The sequence below is a fragment of the Meles meles genome, chromosome 7, assembly GCF_922984935.1.
Source record: "Meles meles chromosome 7, mMelMel3.1 paternal haplotype, whole genome shotgun sequence".
NCBI classification, from domain to species: domain Eukaryota; kingdom Metazoa; phylum Chordata; class Mammalia; order Carnivora; family Mustelidae; genus Meles; species Meles meles.
The window spans coordinates 123,716,526-123,734,643 of record NC_060072.1 but is presented as its reverse complement, the minus strand read 5'-3'; the positions used below and the strand labels follow the sequence as shown (position 1 = coordinate 123,734,643).

The 18,118-nt window shown below is 45.6% G+C and overlaps 1 protein-coding gene across 11 annotated transcripts in view; it reads left to right on the top strand.

The window, feature by feature from the left end:
- The window catches only part of BEND7 (BEN domain containing 7), a 79,770-nt gene extending 61,903 nt beyond the window's left edge, over nt 1–17,867 (top strand). For 3 of the 11 annotated variants that reach the window (XM_046011109.1, XM_046011108.1, XM_046011099.1), the window contains 3 exons: nt 4,248–4,367; nt 12,685–12,738; nt 15,708–17,867. In XM_046011109.1, coding sequence (XP_045867065.1) covers nt 4,248–4,367; nt 12,685–12,738; nt 15,708–15,769 — 236 coding nt within the window. In that variant the 3' untranslated portion in view covers nt 15,770–17,867. The other 8 variants (XM_046011104.1, XM_046011100.1, XM_046011107.1 and 5 more) reach the window with 8 other exon arrangements.
- The last annotated feature ends 251 nt before the right edge of the window (nt 17,868–18,118 follow it).

Sequence of the window (18,118 nt, the reverse complement as noted above, 5' to 3'; positions counted from 1 at the left end):
GAAGGATCTGCTCAGCCACCACCAGCTTATTCATTATTTATATACAATTAAAGGGCACGGTTCAAGTGAACACAAGCATATGAGAAAAGTCATTACTCATGTACAGATCAAACTGAACATTTGTCATTTCCCTAGTGACTTAACTTACCCTTTGTACCTTGGGACCTCAAATTATATGAAGCGCAGGAGATGCTTCAACTCTTTTACTTAGCCTCATTGTTGGCTCTGATCCGCTTGCTCGGATTATTCGGACTTGTTTAAAATTAGTCCTTGCTTCTCCTTAGTACATGAAAATAGAAAAAAGAGGGAAATTTCTTTTTAGTACCTATTGCCTTCTAAGGATGAATGCAAATTGTGCTATGATTCTTAATGACCCACCATTAACGTAGTAGGAAACCCAGTGCATTAATGCAATGCCTCTTTTCACATCATTACTCCTAATGGAACTGTTACCAGGATAATAGCTTGACCTTTAGCTATAGATTCAGACAGCAAAATATATTCTGCTTACTCGATACCTCTATTCACACAGCATATTGAGCATTTTCAGATCAATACAATGACAATCTTTTGGCCTTGTTCTAAGGCCTCATCTGCACATGTAACAGAATAGGATTTCATCTTCAGGGATAGATCCAAGTTAAAAGTCTCTTTTAAGTTTGAATGTGATCCATGAAATAGAATATCAGTAATACAGCCTGTGGAACTATTTGTTGGTTGTAGGTATTTTCTGAGAAGCCTAATGCTGTGCCTTCAAAGGTCTCAGACACAGACCCAGAAGACAGAGATTTCCCTGGCTTCTTTTTATTGTGACTGGATGAATTTTAACTGAAAGGAGAAAAAAGAAATCGAAATTATTGCCTTTTTAGTGGGTGACAGAATATTTGAGCCCAAGATTAGCTTAGAAGGATCTGCTTGGAAGGCCCTCACAGAGTGGGAGAAAACATGCCAGAGCCTTCCCTTTGGTTCTCCTAAACTTGGTTATTGACATGCGTGGTTGCTAGGAGTCATTTCGATGTTGGCATAACCCACATTGACTTTGTAATTTGGAACCACTGTTTTCTAGTGTGTGCTAATTTGGACACAGGCATTTCATAATCTAAGAAAAGAGAGGTTGCTATAGAAATTAATTTTAGAAATAATATCACAGGGAGGGAGATGTTTACCTGGTAAGATGATATATTCAGTCATTTTTGTGGTACACATTTTCACATAAATTAACAGTGTGCTACATACAATTATTTTCTTTTTGTTAAAATAGAACTTCGAGAACCTTTTGGCAATTCTCTGATTAGCAAGTGTTATTGTGGGCATTTGGATGTAATTCAGTCTTGTTTAACTATATTCCATGAACTAAAACTTCCTAATTAGTCTAAATTCATGAGCTATTGTATCTGTTGCCATTAGAAACAAAACTGGAAAATATGTGTGTTCATCAAATATTTATTGGCCTCTTGCTCAGTACAGGGCACTGTTGTCAGTGCTTTGAGGGAGACAAGATACATGAGGACCCTTGAAGTGGTCTCCAATCTGGCATAGGAGATTCAAGGACACAGCTACCTCTGGGGATAGCATGGCATCTGCCTCCCTCCAGAGTAGAGAGTAGATTCCGCAGGGCTTGCTCATGCCCACAGGCCGTATACTAGATGACCTGATTGACATTCTCCCCCATCCTCAGCCCTGCTTTCTAATCATCTCCCTTCCTTTGCTCGGTGGGGGCTGCAGTGGACTCTTTCCATCAAGGCTCTTACCACGGCTACATGCCTTCCTCTCCCTCTCAGGTCCTGCTGGCACCTTGAGTGACTTCACGATCCTCATGAAAGATCCTGACCCCTAGCCACACCATGTCCAGACCCAGTCCCCTGTGACCACACCTCAGCATTCTCATACAGAACCACTCCCCCACGGATGTCGTCTACTCCAGCATGACACTCTCAATTGCCCTTACTCTATGACACCTCCTTGCCAACCCCACGGATTCCATTCCCTGATCCCCAGAGATTTATTTCCAAGCGTCTGAGCCCTTTTCTGGCTTTGCTTCCTCCCCAGATTGGGGGAGGGGGCGGGGGAGTGAAGAAAACAGAGGTAATGGAGTCTCACTGGCATCTGCAAGGGCTTTCTGTCTCTGTCCTCCTGCCAAAACCGTCCAGCAGAACCCTGACCTGGCCAAAACTGCCATCCGGTGGCACCACTCCTAGCCCCGAGCTGCAAGTTGCCACAGGACTGTTGCCACCACAAGCGTGTAGGCTTCTCTTTGGCTCGCCATGCTCACGTCCTTGGTCTACTGCTGTCCTCTTCCTCTTCTTCTCAGAGGCGATGCCAGACATTCCCCACACTCTCCCTACCCTTTGCCACAGAGTCACCGAGGTCTGAGGAGTGACTGCTCCAACCTAGACCACTTCTAGATCCACCCCAGTTCCCACTCCCTCTGGGCTCAGAGCGGGGAGTCTTCCTCCTCTTCAAGGGCACCCCTCCCCCCCCAACCCGTTCCCGATCCCACCGCCTCAGTTCTTCCGGCGTGACTCCTTTGACTGTCTCGTTCCTTCCCCTGGATTCTCCAGAGTGGAAACCATGCTCACGTCTCTCCTGCCTACAGCCCTCCCTGAACCCGGCCCCTCTTCTTCTTCCCCCACAGACCTGGTGTTTCTGGAATGTCATCTGTGGCCACCCCACCTCTCCCTTGAGGGGCTCCAGTGACACCTAGCAAAGAGCTGTGCCTGACCCTCTCTTCTGCACTTCAGACTGTTGTCCCTTGTCTTCGTTAGCGCCCCTCACTGGTCTTTACAGACCGCACTTCCCGGTTCTCCGGATTTTGCCAGTCCTGTGCCTTCATCTCTTTCCGTCTGGGGTTCTCTCTGGCTCCGGGCTTGGCACCATGCTCTCTTCACTCCGTATGCTCTCCTGGCCAACATTTTTTTCTCATTGCTCCAAATACCACCTATAGTTATACACCCCTTGGGTCTGTATCTTCTGCCTGGACCCCTTCCCTGAGCCGCAGGCTTCCGTGCCAAGTAGCGGCTAGCCATCGCAGACACCCCAAATCAGCACGACCCAAACCAAACCCAGCACAGCACGCCTTTCCCCTCAAACGTGCCGTTTCTCCCATATCTACCAGGTCCAGTCACCCCTGCCGCCTGCTCTCTAATGTTTGAATGGGTCTGGTCCCCACTGTTGTATCCATATTAAGTATTAGCTTTTTAACGTTGTTTCCCTAATGTAGTGATATAAAGTATGTTCTGCGATTCTTTGGTATATGTATCGGCTGCCGAGTCTCCTAGGCACACTCTGTCCATTTATCTACAGAGACTTTTGAAGTAGTTCTTTTATTTGAATGAACTTTTTTTTTTGGTGGTGGATATGGATCCTCTTCAGTTGTATTTAGCGCAATTAGCTTTTCTTATTCTGATGAAATGTTTCTTTTTCGTTCAGTAGAAGTTTTACAGTAGAGAGTGGAATCTGTCAACATTTCCTCTTGCCCTTTCTTTTTAAAAGAAACCTTTAAAACATTAAAACTGCCAGTATTTTCAATACCACAAAAGCAGGGGGGCTGACACATACCAGGTCTTGTCCTTGCACAGATGAGGGTATGACAGTGCCCAGGAGCGGAGGGAAGCGGGACTGTCCACCACAGTGCTGGGATGGGCTGCCACACGCTGCGTGCCTTTCAGAGGGCCACTGTCCCGTCTCCCTCGTGTCCCATCACGGCTCCCTCCATAGCTCCCCACGCACCACTCTCCCAGGTGCAAGCACCGCACCAGAGGCTGACTCCCAGTACTGCCCAGACTCTAAGACACACCAGCATTATTGTTCGAGTGTTGATTGACTTGGAAACACTGTGAGAACGCCATCTTTTTGTGTCATCTGGCATTCGATTTTGTATGATCTTGCCCGAGATTCAATTTGCCAACAGTACTAATCCATTGGCTGAGTTCTGTCATGGTGCCAGGGGACCCAGAGGAAGCCTTTTCTTCTCTGCCCGTAAGACACATGTACACGCATGTACTCTCTATTGAAAGAGAGGTTCCATTAGATCTACTCATGTTCTATGGCCGGCTACATCCTGAGGCACCATCCAGTGTATGTGAGGGGGGTCCTGCCAGCCTCTATCTTTACCAAGGGAACGTAGTATAGACGTTGAAGATGTCACCTAGAAAAACACATTTTTTTTTCTTTTTGGGATATATTCCTATTTCAGATCTGTGTGGTTTATTTGTGAAAGTATTTAACAATATTTCATATTTTCTCAGTCTTCACAGAAAAATACTGTACGGCTAACCACGTGGATAAGCTTCCTGGCCCGAGAGACTGGGTACAGATTCTGCAGGATCAAATCAAACTGGCCAGAAGAAGGTTAAAAAGAGGCTCAGGTATGAATCAGCTTCAGGAAAAGAATCATCACCAGCAGCCCTTTCCTGAATTCTTAGATGTGGCAAAGTCCAATTCCGCTGCTCTAGGGCACTTTGCTGTCTTTTGTCTTTTGAAGGAAAAGTTCTGGAGAAGGTGCCGTGATTTTGCATTTTAAAGTCTTACTCAAGTGAGTTCTGAAATTCACCTGAAGGTTAAATAGTAAAAATTCCATCAGGCCATTTACTTTTACTAGTACGAATGAAGAAGATTACTCATCTTGTTGGTGGCCTTGTGTGTCTTACCTGTGAAGCAGGGTCTCTCTTTTATGATCCACTTCTATTTGCTGTAGAGTTTTGTTTGTTTGGATCTGCATGACTTTATTAAAAAGTACCAGCTGCTTGAGGTGTAAAAAAAAACAAAAACAAAAACAAAAAATAATCCTCCTACCAGAAACACCACATGAAATAGACAAAGGGATTTTAAGTTACATAGATCTTTTTTCAAATCTGGCTTTGGCAGTCTGGAGATGATTTTACCCAGGAATGGGAATACCAGTTGAACTAGGACTACTTAGATTTGGTGATTTGCAGTCCCAAATGATAGTGGGCCGATTTACCAGTGAAGAATTCCTTTGAGATCAGTTTTCCGCCATCATGTAAGAATAATCATCTCTAGGAGGCCACACCTCGAGACATTATTTTTTAAACAAACAATTCCCATCAAACCTCAGGATGCCTGGCCCGCTAAGAGCCTCTGTGCTTCTCTAGCAGAGCGCACGGATGTGGGAGTGGAGCTCCAGATGCTGACTGCTGCACAGCTGGCTGGTACAGAGGCCCTGAGAACAGCAACACACACACGGGGGCCTGGGTCTCTGGATCCTTTAGGTGCACTCGCAGCATACTGGGAACAGTGACCAGTCCCTGGGGGGGAGTCCCCCAGCTCAGGCTGGGAACGCCCTCGATGCAGCGAGACACGGGCCGCAAGGGACCAAGTATGTCTTCAGGGTGAAAAACCTTACAGCTCTCTTCCATAAAGTAGCTATCAGGACTCTAAAGTATTTAGCTGTAGATAATTTTATTTTTAATTAAAACCTTCCCTTCCTCTCTTTTTTTTTTTTTTCCCATTCACTTCCTTTTCTACGAACTGATGCTCTCCATAAACAGCGGTGGACGACTGATATTTGTCGTTGGTAGAAACGTAGTGTCGCATCAGGCAGTAAGTTGTAGTGGAGTCCAGACCTGGCATTCAGGTCTCTCCTCTGCTCCTCACCAGCCCTGGACCCCGGGCAAGTCACTCCAGCTTCCCAGTCCTCAGTGTCTCAATCATGAAGGGACAGAGAGATAAGCCTGCTTCTCAGTTATCATGAGGTTCCAGACATACGTTATACGTAAATGTCTCCATAAACAAAACCAGTGTGCCTTCTGAAAATATCTGCACTTGTGGGCAAGCAGCACTGGGGAAGGGGTGTCCTAGGTCAGGGGCCCAGGCAGCTCGCCCTGCCAGGCAGTCCCCTCTGCTCCCGTTGTCCCAGCGTAACTGCTACTAACACCCTTTGTGCCTGCGCAGGTTTCCAGGCTTGGATAATGAATAAATGATACACTCAGCCTTCCCCCTGGGGTCTCTCCTTTTCCTTTGCCTTCTTTTTCTTACTCCACAAATCACCGCAGATAAACTCAGCGGGGGCGCACTGGGAAGAACAGATCTGACTTCCTAGCTCCCATCTGCCATTTCCAAATTCCTGGGACCTTCTCTGAGCCTCCGGCACTCTGTTTATATAACGAGGCTAATACCTGCCTCAGGGCTGTTTTCAGAGTTAGAATCAGACCATGTAAGTATTGCCACTAATATAAAGCCGACACCGACGGGTAATGCTCAAAAAATGTTCAGGCTCTGATCCTCCTTCCCTTTGCCAACCCCAAACAAAGCAGAACTATTCCTTTATCCCTGCCATTTCTTACAACCACCACCGTCTCTTGATTTCCTCCCAGAGGGTTTGCGCTGCCTGAGTCGGCTTCCCTGTCCCCACTCACTTCAGAACCCATTGCCTTTTGCCCTCTGCCCCGCCCCCGTACAGAAACTCCCGCTGCATTCGCGTGGGATGATCAGATTCGCTCTCTGTTTACATTAACACTCCACTTAACCTGCTTGTTGATTTTGACTCCATGGGGTCTGTTCCCCTGGGCTCTGGGGCCTCCCTGTCTTTGCTTGTCCTCCCCGCTCTCCCACACTGCCTTCGGTCTAGTCCACGACCACTGCCTCCTTTTGGGTGCACCTCCGAAACCCCATGGCTTGCTTTCCATTCTTGGTGCTGTTGTTATTCTAAGGCCTCACCCAGGACTTGACCCCTCCCACCGTGGATGGCTCACCGGTATGCCACTCCAGACTGGCCTTGTGCCAAGACCCTAAACTTTGCTGAGAACTAGGTACTTCCGCTAGCTTTTTGTCTTCCCCAAACACAATCCCTCATACACTCCCCCTTCAGCACGGCAGGCAGCATCCCTGACAGCCAGCCCTACCCTCCTCACCCACTTCTCCTGCCCCGGCCTCACCTTCTTGTTATGAACCCTGAGGGGCTTTCCCTGGGAAACATTACCTACTCTTGTCACAGTTCTTAAAGGACTCTTCCTCCTGGAGCCTTGGTAAGTGGGCCCTGCTCTTTCTGCCACCAGAACAATGGCACTCCTGTCTCTTCCACTGACCCCCAGATCCCCAGGAGCAGGGTCTGCACCTGAGTCGTGTTTCTATCCCAAGTGTGTGGCACAGCATGGGTACACAAGAATATTTGTTGAATAAACCCACAAATCAGTCTGTGGAAAAGAAGAGGCCTTAATCACAACAAAAAGGTCTTATTGTTTAACTCATCCTGGTCACGTAAGGTCCCGGAAACTATTCTAATAGTTCCTTACGTGACATTCAAATACTTACTCCATGCCACCCCAGAAACCATGGGATGGCAACATCACTGAGCTCTGTCCCTGGGGACGAGGTCCCTAGGACTCCTGGGGACGCCTGTGGCATGCACATGGTCATCCTTGAGTGTCCCTTTCTTCCTCCTCCTCAGGCGGGTTCTCCCATTTCCTTCTCTGCACACTCCCTCCCTAGTCCCCTCCCGATTTCCTCTCTTCCCGCTTCCTCCCCCAAAGGTTCAGAGTCACAGTGGCCTGACCTCACTCAAGGTAGACACACTGAATAACAATTAGGAAGGTTAACTCCCCTAGTGGGTCTCTAACTCCTTCTTATGCTAAAGGTCTTCTGCCTGCCTCAGCTTTGTTTGCCTCTCAAAGACACTTTTATTACTTCAGCCTCCTTAGACTTCAGGCTCTAGGAAAGTGTTGGGGGAAAGGGTCACAGTTGAATGACAGGTGTTATCAAAGACAACTGCCCAGTAGACCATACAGCAAACCGAGCACTGATGTCATGCTGGGTGCTGTATCTTCTCAGTTTTATATCCCAAGAGACATTCCATTTATTAAGCCTGAATAGTGTCTTTGCTAGTGAGTATTTAATTAGTCCTATGTTGCCGAAATTCTACCTTGGCGATCTGGACTGTTTGCATATGTAGGAACTTCGTTTACCTATTGAGGAAATTGTTGAAGCCCAAAAAACAGAAATGCTAAGGAGAATCGTCAGGCCTGAGAGAAATCTAAAATTTGCCATAGCAAAGAGACCTGAATTTAATACTCTGTAAGCCCAAAAGAGAGGGAAAGGGCCAAAGTACCCAAGACCCGGCCACTTGACTACCTTCTGGTGCTTCCACACACTGGTCACAGGAATGCCACCAACCTCTAGCCCGAGGGGGGTTAGCATATGCGCGCCCTTCTTTTCCTCAGCCTAGAATACACAGAAGCTGTCAGGTCCCTGCCTGCTCCACAGAGGGTTGTGGGGGAGGCAGTGGGAAAATGGGAGAAATACTTGGAGCAACTTGGGAGCTTGGGGAAAAAGAACTGTATGAATCCAGAGTACCAGTACTGCTAATTCAGGAAAGATAGCCAACTCAGAGGAAGAGGAAGGGGGTTCTGTGTTACAGACACGTGCCTCTAGCTGAGGAGAAGGATTACAAGTCCCTGGGGGGCCTGAAAAGTGTAAGTCTGAAGAGGAACCTCTGGAGGTAGAAGACATGAAAAGTAGTGAAGATATCAAGTATACAGAGTGTGTTGTGGAAAGCTATCTTCAGAGACACAGAAACAGCCTTTCTGGTGTTAAAAGGAAACGCACAGGCTCAAAATGGAGTCTCTTCTGCCAGGCCGCATCACCAGACTGGGGCGTAGTCCCTAATCTGACTGCACTTTCAACCTACCCTGGGGATGTACTCGGAACTGGTCAGTCAGGGATTTGGGGGTCAACTCCAATAAAGTAATCGGTCACATGGACCTTCTCCATCTCCCCAAGCAAGATGAGGTAATCCACCTACTAAGAACCTTCTGTCCCCAAAGGAAGGTGACCTTACCCACAAGAATCCTTTCTTCTGTTGATGACTTTCTCATCCTGTCTTTTAAAACCTTCATGCTTTGCCGGAGCCCTTTGGAGCTATCTGTTTGCTGGATGGGATGCTGCCCGATTCCTGAATCCCTTTATACAGCCAACTGGGTCTCCACATTTACTCAGATGAATTACATTTTTCAACTGGGAACGGCCCACATGACTAAAAATAGGAAGTTTGGTTTAAATTTTGTTTCCTTGTTGTAAAGTAGTATGGAAACATCTTCAACATATAGTTAGCGGGTTTTGTTTGTTTGTTTGTTTTTACAAAGAAAAAGGAAAATCCACTCGTAAGCTGGTTGGGGAAAAGTTGATCTTGATATAAATTTATATTTGATTAAAAAAATTTTGTTTCCCTCGTGCTATATCTTTTATCCAGAAGCACATCTCTTTCCCCGCCCCGTGTCAGATGCTGAGACCGATTAGGGTGAGCTCTGGTCTCCATTCCCTTCCCTGCTTCCTCCCAGCAAACACACTTGCACATAGTGGGGACTTTCCTCCACGTTCCTGCTTCTGTTTCCCACAGACTGGCCAGTGAGCACATTTCTTAACCATCCTGGCATCTGTATTAGTAATTCACGAGGACACACACGTTGCACAGATGCACTCCTGCTTGTGCAGAATGGGGTCCAAAGTGTGGACCGCTCCCCTCCCCTTCCCTTCCTGCAGGAGCCTCTCACAGGCTCAGACGGTGTCTGCCCCTTCCTTAGTCATCCCTGTATTGGCCTGAGGGCATCTTCACATCTGACCACTGGGTTTAGCCTAGCTGTTTGTGGTAGGCTCCTTGGCATGCCTCGGCAGGTTCCTTCTGCATCTGAGAAGGGGGATGTGGTTCCAGGGCGAACCCAGCCCTGACCTACAGACCAGACTAGACCAAGGCACAGCACATCAGCGGTGACCTGCCAAATAGCCTTTCCCTTCTAGTTTCATCAAATATTGTTACACGTCATTCTCCTCAAGTGGCACCAAAGCGGGACCCTTGCCTGGCTTTCCCGAGGCTGATAGCAACTGAGAGTCCTGGATCAATGTTGCTCCCGCTCACGTTCTTTTGTCTTGATTATTCTCTGTCCAAATGATCATACGAACAGTGTCCCATAGATGTTCCACATCTTCAACCTTGTTTACCATATTTGGTGCAGTTCCTGGGATTAGGCACAGACTCCAACTGGGCGAGCTCATCATGGGCTTGCTGCTGAAGGAAGCCCACCCTGCCTCCGGGAAAGAGAAGTGCCCCACCCAGATCTGAAAGGTGGTTCTGCAAGACTGAGTAGTTCATTGAGGGGGGCACCTGGGTTCCTCCGTGGGTTAAGCCTTTGCCTTCAGCTCAGGTCATGGTCTCAGTGTCCTGGGATGGAGCCCCGCATCAGGCTGTCTACTCAGCAGGGAGCCTGCTTCCCCTCTCTGCCTGCTTCTCTGCCTACTTGTGATTTCTCTCTCTGTCAAAGAAAGAAAGAAAAAAAGAAAAAAAAATTCATCAGGGGCTCTCCTCCCATGTAATAATTTCCTCTTGTAACTGGAATGATTCCTTTCTTGGTGTAGATTTTTAATCATTTTCATTAGGTTATTTCCTCTGAGCTTGCAACCACAGTTTTTTATTTGTGTTAGATCTAAGAGCAAAGCTGTCACTGCTATTAAATTTTTATTGAACTGGCTCAATCTTTTCTAAATTTCACAACTTGACTGTCACCTGAGAAGAAAGACTATGAGTTTGTTGGTACAGACAGATGTTATAATTAAATTTAAGGAACACAGCCGTGTTCTTCAGCCGTGTCACTTGGCCCTGTTCGTGCAGCCAGCAGACACTAATTTGCATACAATAATTTGTATATTTTTCAGATGTATACATTCTGTTTTTACTAGAGCACAGGATTGCATAGGCCTGGCTTTGAAAAAGTAGGGATGGTTAAATTACAAAGGGTGGGGTTTTGTTATAACTAAACAGAAAGTAATTATACATGTAGAGAAAGTAACTAAAATATAAAATGAACTAGAAGTTGAAGATGTTAAAAATTAGCTCACAGTGATGCAGGCAGTATATGTCTGGACTGTTAACAGCAAAGAGATTAAGAGCCCAGGCATGAACCTGACTCACAGCCTTGGCCACTTACTACTAGCTACAGTCCCTTCATCTCTTTTTTAAGTTTATCATCATCATCATCATCATCATTATTTTTAGTAATCTCTGTACCCAGTGGGGGCTCAAACCCATGACCCTGAGATCAAGAGCCACACACTCTTCTAACTGAGCCGGCCAGCCGCCCTGTGTTACCTTAGTCTCTTGACCTCCAGTTGTTTCCTTTGTCAACATGGGCATAGTAACTGACCTCCCTTGTAGGATTGTCTAAGAGTTCGATGACACGACATATGTCAAGTGCTCAGTAAATGGTAAACATTTAATAAACGGCGGTGATTACTGAAAAATTTTTTAAATCCTAGGCAGTGAAAGGACCACCATGTAGTTCATCTCCCTAATCAATTCACTCAGGCCAATTCGAAGAAAATGATGTCTTCTCAATATACAGATAATGTATGTTCATCATTTCATAAATATTTACAACGATTTTAAAGACCCAAAGAACAAAATCTTAAATGCCTATAAGCCTCTCCTCCAGAAGGAGACACTGTTAACATTTTAGTATGTCCTGTATTTTGTCTATAAGCTTACTTAAAGATTTTTAATCTTCTCATTTATCCTCACACTTGAATCGAATGTTTTATGTTACTAAATAGTCCCCTACAGCTTCATTTTAGAGAAGAGCAGAAACTCTTCTCCAGCCCAGCCTGGCCTTGACTGCTGTGTCCTCTTGGAGTTTTCTCTGTGGCGGATTTAGCCGGTGGACACACAATGGGTCTTTCATCGAGGCCAGTCAGGGTGTAGCAATCTGAGGACGAGGTGTGAGAGCATGAACGGGAGGGGAATGTTCCCAGCCATATCTGCCCCCTGATTGGGTTTAAAGCCACAGCAATAACAACAGGAGCGCAGTATTACTTTTGCTTCCCACCCGCTCAGCATTCCAACACGATGGCAAATGGCAGCCCTCACATGACTGGCCTCACATGCCCCTGCGAGAGGGAACCAGCCCCAGGATGCAGGGAGCAAATGACCCTGACGAAATGTCTTGACCTGTTCCCAGCAGGTCGGGGAGCCCGATCACCCCATCAGTGATCGGGAGACATGGGAGCACTCTCTTTTTTGTACTTAGTGGAAGGTTCTCTGTGACTGAAGGAGATACCTTTGGAAAACTCTTAAGAAGATTAAAACATATCAGGCATGAGCAAAGGTTTGCATTTTAAAACACAGACGTGACAAATCTTTTGAAGATACACTTATTCCTTCTGATTTTCTTTATGACTGAATTGGTGCCAATTTTAGACAGGTCGCTCTGGGATCAGAGTTTCCAGTCATCTCCAAAGAAAGGCTCGTTTCCAGGATTTCCTAAGCCTCCCCCACCGGGATGGTTCTGGGGATGACAAGGGAAAATTCTACCACAGAGATTCACTGACTTCTATCCTTCCACGATCATATTTAAACAATTCCCCCCAGACACTGGGTGGATATTTAAGCCTTGGCAAACAAGGGAAAATGAACTGAAATCATCAGTGATTGACAGAATAAGGTTCATAAGATACCAGAAAGAAATTCAATGCAGGAGAAAAGACGTTATATCATTATCTTAAAAAATACTTTACTTAACTACTGATACTAAAATATGTAATGTGAACCAACTGAAGCTGAAAGGGGGGAAGAAAGTTGAAGCTATTATGCATTATTGGAGTTTTAAAATTGTATTACTGTATTCAGGAAAATGAATGTGCTCCCTGAAACTAATGAGATTTGTGTTTTATGTTTGTAACCAGCAGAGGTAGCTGATGGTGATGAAAGACTGGACAGCATTTCTCTACCACCAACAGGTAAAACACATTTACATTTTCATCACCCGCTGGAAAATGCAGCACATGAAAATATTTGCATTGAAAATGTTTGTAATGTCACAGACGCAGATGCTTGAGGAAACGGCTTCTGGCCCAGACCCTAGTAATCAGAGGATCTCAGTGCCCTGTGTTCAGAGATATTTTTACCCTGAGTCTGAAAAGCTCCGTTTTTCTCACACTGTCACATTCTTGAGAGCCTCAGAACGGCAAGTCCCAAGAACTTAGTGTCATAACATCGTGCCTCCCAAAACCTGTGGGCATTAAGAGGACTTTTACATGAAACGGTATTGCTTTCTAGAACAAGGATCACCAGTCTTATGATAAAATTCGTGTCCATTCTGTCCTCGTCCACCTCCCCCAAAAGGGGTTTTGAGAGGCAGTCGTGGCTCGTCATAAAACAGGCACTCAGCGAATAGTGCAAGTGCATGAACAGGCCAGTCCCTCCAGCCCGGCTGCCAATTCCTGGTCCTAGAAGCAGATCAGCCAGATAGAACATTCCAGGCAGCATCTGCTGCAGTGGGAAGCCACAGACATCATATTGACTTCATAGTATTTGACTCCGACCCCGGCCTCCTGCCTCTGTGTTCGCTTATCCCTTAGAGCCCGAGGGACGGGGCCTGATCCCTGAGCCACGTGACCAGTTACTCCCTGATTTTTTATTGACCTCCCTGCAAAGTCAACCTGACCATTTTCTGCCTATAAAACCCAGCACCCCAAAAAGCCCAACTCCAGATATAGGGTGGTAAGTTTTAAGTAAAATCTGGCAAATATAAGTGGAAGAGCTAGTCTTTGTAGGAGCGATGCTGGGTCGTGTGCTCCCTGGGAGCACCTGTCCTGAGGGGGCAAGGAGAGCAGAGCTCCCAGCTGCAGGACAGACCCCAGTCAGGACCTCGAGAAAGCCGGGCCGCGTAAATGTCGCCCAGCTCGCTCAGTTACTCCGTGGCTAAGGAACAGATGGATGGGCACATAAATGAACTGCGGCCCCTCGTGCAAAATAGCTCTGCTTACATCAGGCCCTTACCGCGTGCAGCCATCATGTGAAAGGGACTCTAAGACTGCTTGTTTGGCTACGTCTCCACATTTATGAACTAAGATAACTGAAGTGCATGATCTCTACTGTTCCTTCCCATCATGTCCTCGTCCATCAGCCCAGCTCCTATGAGCCTTGTTCTGATCACACCCAGCCCGCCCCCAGTAGACACAGGAAGTATTACCGCCAGGAATGAAACCGAGCATTTCAGGAGGCAGTCTGGAGGAATCCCAGCTGTCCTGGGTGTGCCGTCCAGCCTCCCTCCCCGGCTCCCCCAGCCCCTTCACCCCCAGAGCCCACAGTGCTGCCCTTCCCCACGATCTTCCTGACACTATGGGCTTTGTGATTATTAGCAGTACTGCTATCATTTTTCGAAAGCCATTCCCCTTAAAATAATACCTTTGCATTTTCCTGTCTGAAGATGGAGGCAGAGAGATGTTTCAGATGAGGAAATTGAACCCGGGATGGTAGAAACACCTCATGGAACTGAAAAGAATGTCAAGGAATCTGAGAAAGAAGGAACGTTAGAGATCATCTAGTCCCCTCCCTTCTTTTTATCCAGTCCTTTTATTTTACAGGTAAAAAAGCCTGAGGCCCAGAAACACTAAATGACTCTGTCAAGGTCTCCCAGCTGGTTGGTGGCCCGGCTGGACCCCCGGCCTCTCGACTTCCAGCCCTTACACCGCGTAGCTTTCTTATACCTAAGCCAAAGCCAGCTTTTCTCTGCATGTTTCCTAAGGATCTTAAGAGTCACTGGATGTGCTAATCCCTTTAGGATTCCATTCCACTGTCTGTCTTCACAGTTAGAATGTCCGTTGTAAGCCTACCTGAAGTCCTCTGCCGTTCCAACTCACTTACTAGAGTTCTTTCTCGAACCTTGCCCGAGGTGGTGAGGTCCTGACAGACATAGAGGACTAGGCCAGGTCTTTCAGTAGTCTATTGACGTTTGCTACAGGTTACTGACAGCATGATAAATAATACCGTTTATCAATTTAGAAAAGGGGAAACGAAATTGCCGATTGGTGCTCAAATGTCACAGTATTGGAATTAGATCATCTTGGTTAGACTAGTGTGTCTTGATTGCCTCAGCCCTGCTGGGTTCTGGGAACAAATGCCCACCCTTGGGGAAGCCTGGTCCCATGTGAGGCAGGTGGGGCCGGGGGCAGGGGGGGCAGGTGGTGCGCAGTGCGCTCTGAGAACCCCGAGAAACCACCCAGGACTGGGGAACATGCTGTGTTGGGGAGAAAAAAAAAAAAAAAAACTACAGAGAAAGTAAAATCAAAACAGTGCTTTCTAAAATTGACAAAGAAGGCTTCTTAATTTGAAAGAGGAGAGAGCAGAGCTCACCTGGGCCTAGCAATTTTTGTCAAAAATTGGCCATCTTTTATATACTTCTAAACACTTAACAGAAGTAAAGGAAGAAAATTTAAATTAGTTTTACCACTCAGAGACAGCCATTAGTGGGTATTTTTCCCCCAGACTTTTTTATTTACGCATCGAACACCCAACTACATAAAATTTTTGTTTCCTGAGAGTTTTTTTTTTTTTAACCTAACATTGTCCACTTTTCACAAATCTTCGTACACATTATTTTAATAGCTGCATCATGTTCTCTCTTACAGGTAAACCCTATTTTATTTAGCCCTATTCTTATCCTGGACACTATGTGGACATACTCTAATAGTGACACAGTGTCATGGACTTTCCTGTAAAAAAAAATCAGTACAAATCTCCAGGGGCTAAAATTGCTCACAACTAAAGCCTTGGCTGAAAAATCAGTGATTTAAATGTGAAGCCGATATTTCCCCAGTGAGGTTCTCCAGCCGCCCAGCCTCCTTGCCTCTTGCCCGGTCATAGAAAAATGTGCGACTCCCCTTTAGAGAAGCGGCCCCCCTTCATTGTCTTGTCTCTGTTGTAGGTCATATATTTGACACCAGGAGAGAAAACACGGAAGACACAGAGCCAGATTTCACTGCCTAGACTTTCCTTTTAGTGACACTGTTCATTAGCACACGTAACTGTTGCATTGAATTCCTTCAAAGATCCACGTAGCATTTCAGGTTCCTGCAAAGTGTGGGCGTTCTGTGAAGTTTTCCCGTCATATCTGAATAGTCGTCATGTACTTTGTCGTGTGTGATAATCAAGCCCCCAATTTGGTGTTAAGATTTTTAGAAATCATTTTGAGAGTTAACTCATTCCTTTCAAAAGTCTGGTGTCAGACCAGTGAGTTCATTGTTCATTAAAAAGCAGCAGTTCTCTCTCGCTTTTTTTTTTTCATAAACTCAATGTGAATATATAGAGTTTTGAAGCATATTTATTTTAATGTGCACTGCTTAGATGCAGAATAAAGGAGAACAGCTCTTTCCAGCCCTGGGGAGCAGTTGGGAAGGCCAACATTAATTAGGCCTTCAGCGGCTTCGAAGATGAAAAAGTTGTTTGGGGGGACAGGAGAGCTCTGACCTAGTAGATGAAATCATTTGTGACATCATTTCCTCCAAAGATAGCCATTTGTTACTGAGTAAGTGCAAATGATCTAGGAACTCTAAGGAAAGACATTTCACAAAGATTGTATCAACACAGTGACAAAATAACTAAAAGGCGAGGAACTCAAAGTAACCAGTGACCCACATGATACCTGACAACTATTTTCACAGAGGATTTTAAATGCGGGGTCCAGGGTTTTGGACAACCAGCCACAAATGGACTTATTATATACTTTATTTGGCTCTTAGGACACTTGCCCTCTGCTTCGTATGAAACCAACATATGAAAATAAGGGTTTACACTAAAGAGATATCTTGCCATGTGGGTATTTGTTTTACAGAAATATTTACCTCCACATTCCCTTCTCCAAAAAGACGGTGAATTTAAAAATACCATTTTACTTAGAAACATTGCATGTAGATCTCATTCACTGTATAATTAAATTACCATAAAGTCTTTGGCACTTGACCCAAAGGCCAAAAATCGACCAGAAAGAAATTGGGTCTGTAGCCGGGCGGAGCCAGAGGGGGAAAGAATGGCTGTCATTTCCCTAGCACTTGTTTAATGAGTCATAGAGCGTTAGAGCTCCAAGCCGCCCTGTCCAGGGGACATGTGCCGTAACGCACCAAGCCGCTCTCCCTGAGCTCGGGGGCGATGCGGAGTGCCACCAAAGACCAGCTCGTCAGCCAAAGATGAGAGCTAGGAGGCGTCCCTGAAATGTGACAAAGCTGGTCGCAGGCGTGGCTTGCGGAACCCACCTCACTGCTGGAGAGCTCCGTCTCTTATCCGTGTGTCTTTTGTCTTATTTCTGAAGTTACAAGGAAGGTTCAGAGAAACGGTTTCGTCATGTCCTGTAGTTATTAGCCTTTTACATTTCTAGGCCAGTTAGGAATCCCTTCCCTGAAACTGGTCCCACTGGTCATCAAGTGGCCCGATGAAGTTCTGCATTCAGGGCTTTTGTTTTTCCACAACGTGTGTTTTAAAATTTGTCTTTTGCCCCTCAGCAGAGATATTTCTCAAGGGAACTGAAAAGATTAATTAGTGACCTTTCAACTCTATTACAGTGAGATGAGTGTGTTGCTAATAAAGGTAGAAACATTTACCTTACCACTGTGGGATCTGTTAAATATGCGTCACAAACCTTCGAAAGCACTTCCTTCCAAGACTGGGTGACAGCTTGGATTTTTCAGTACTTGAGGGGGGGGCACTGCTCAACTCACAAGTATGTGCAATGCATCCACAAATTGGAAATACATATCACAAAACTGCAACAGTAAAATCATATTTTGTACATTAAAATTGTATTTGTGTTTACTTACTGTGACTACTGTTCAGACTTTATTCAGAAATCCTTTTTATAGGCTTTCTTAGTAAAAAAAAAAATTCCATTATCTATGGATGATGTCTCAATCTTCTGTATATATGTTTTATTAATATGTAAATATTTAGATTTTTTAAAATTACTATGTTCTTTAAAAAGAATTTCAACACAAGGCTAGTTGTGAAATGGTGAATAACATTGTGTTGTGATATCAATTCCCAAGATGCTCTTTATGTCCGTTCCAGAAGAATACAATAAATTACTTTAATTGAACATGCCTGTTTCGTGCCTGTGTGCCAGTCCTCCTGTGTTTATGAAGAGGAGTCAGGGCTAATTATTAATTAAAAGGTATTTATTAATACTCGGGTGATCTTACACAGAGGGTTACATCTCCTTAGGAAGCTAATTTTTAAAAATAAAAAAATAAACTGGATTGCCACCAGAAAGACTGTCTTCAAACACAGAAAGTCGCAGGCTCTGCCTGGCAGTCCCGGTGAATGGCTGCAGCCGGTCCCCCTTGTACC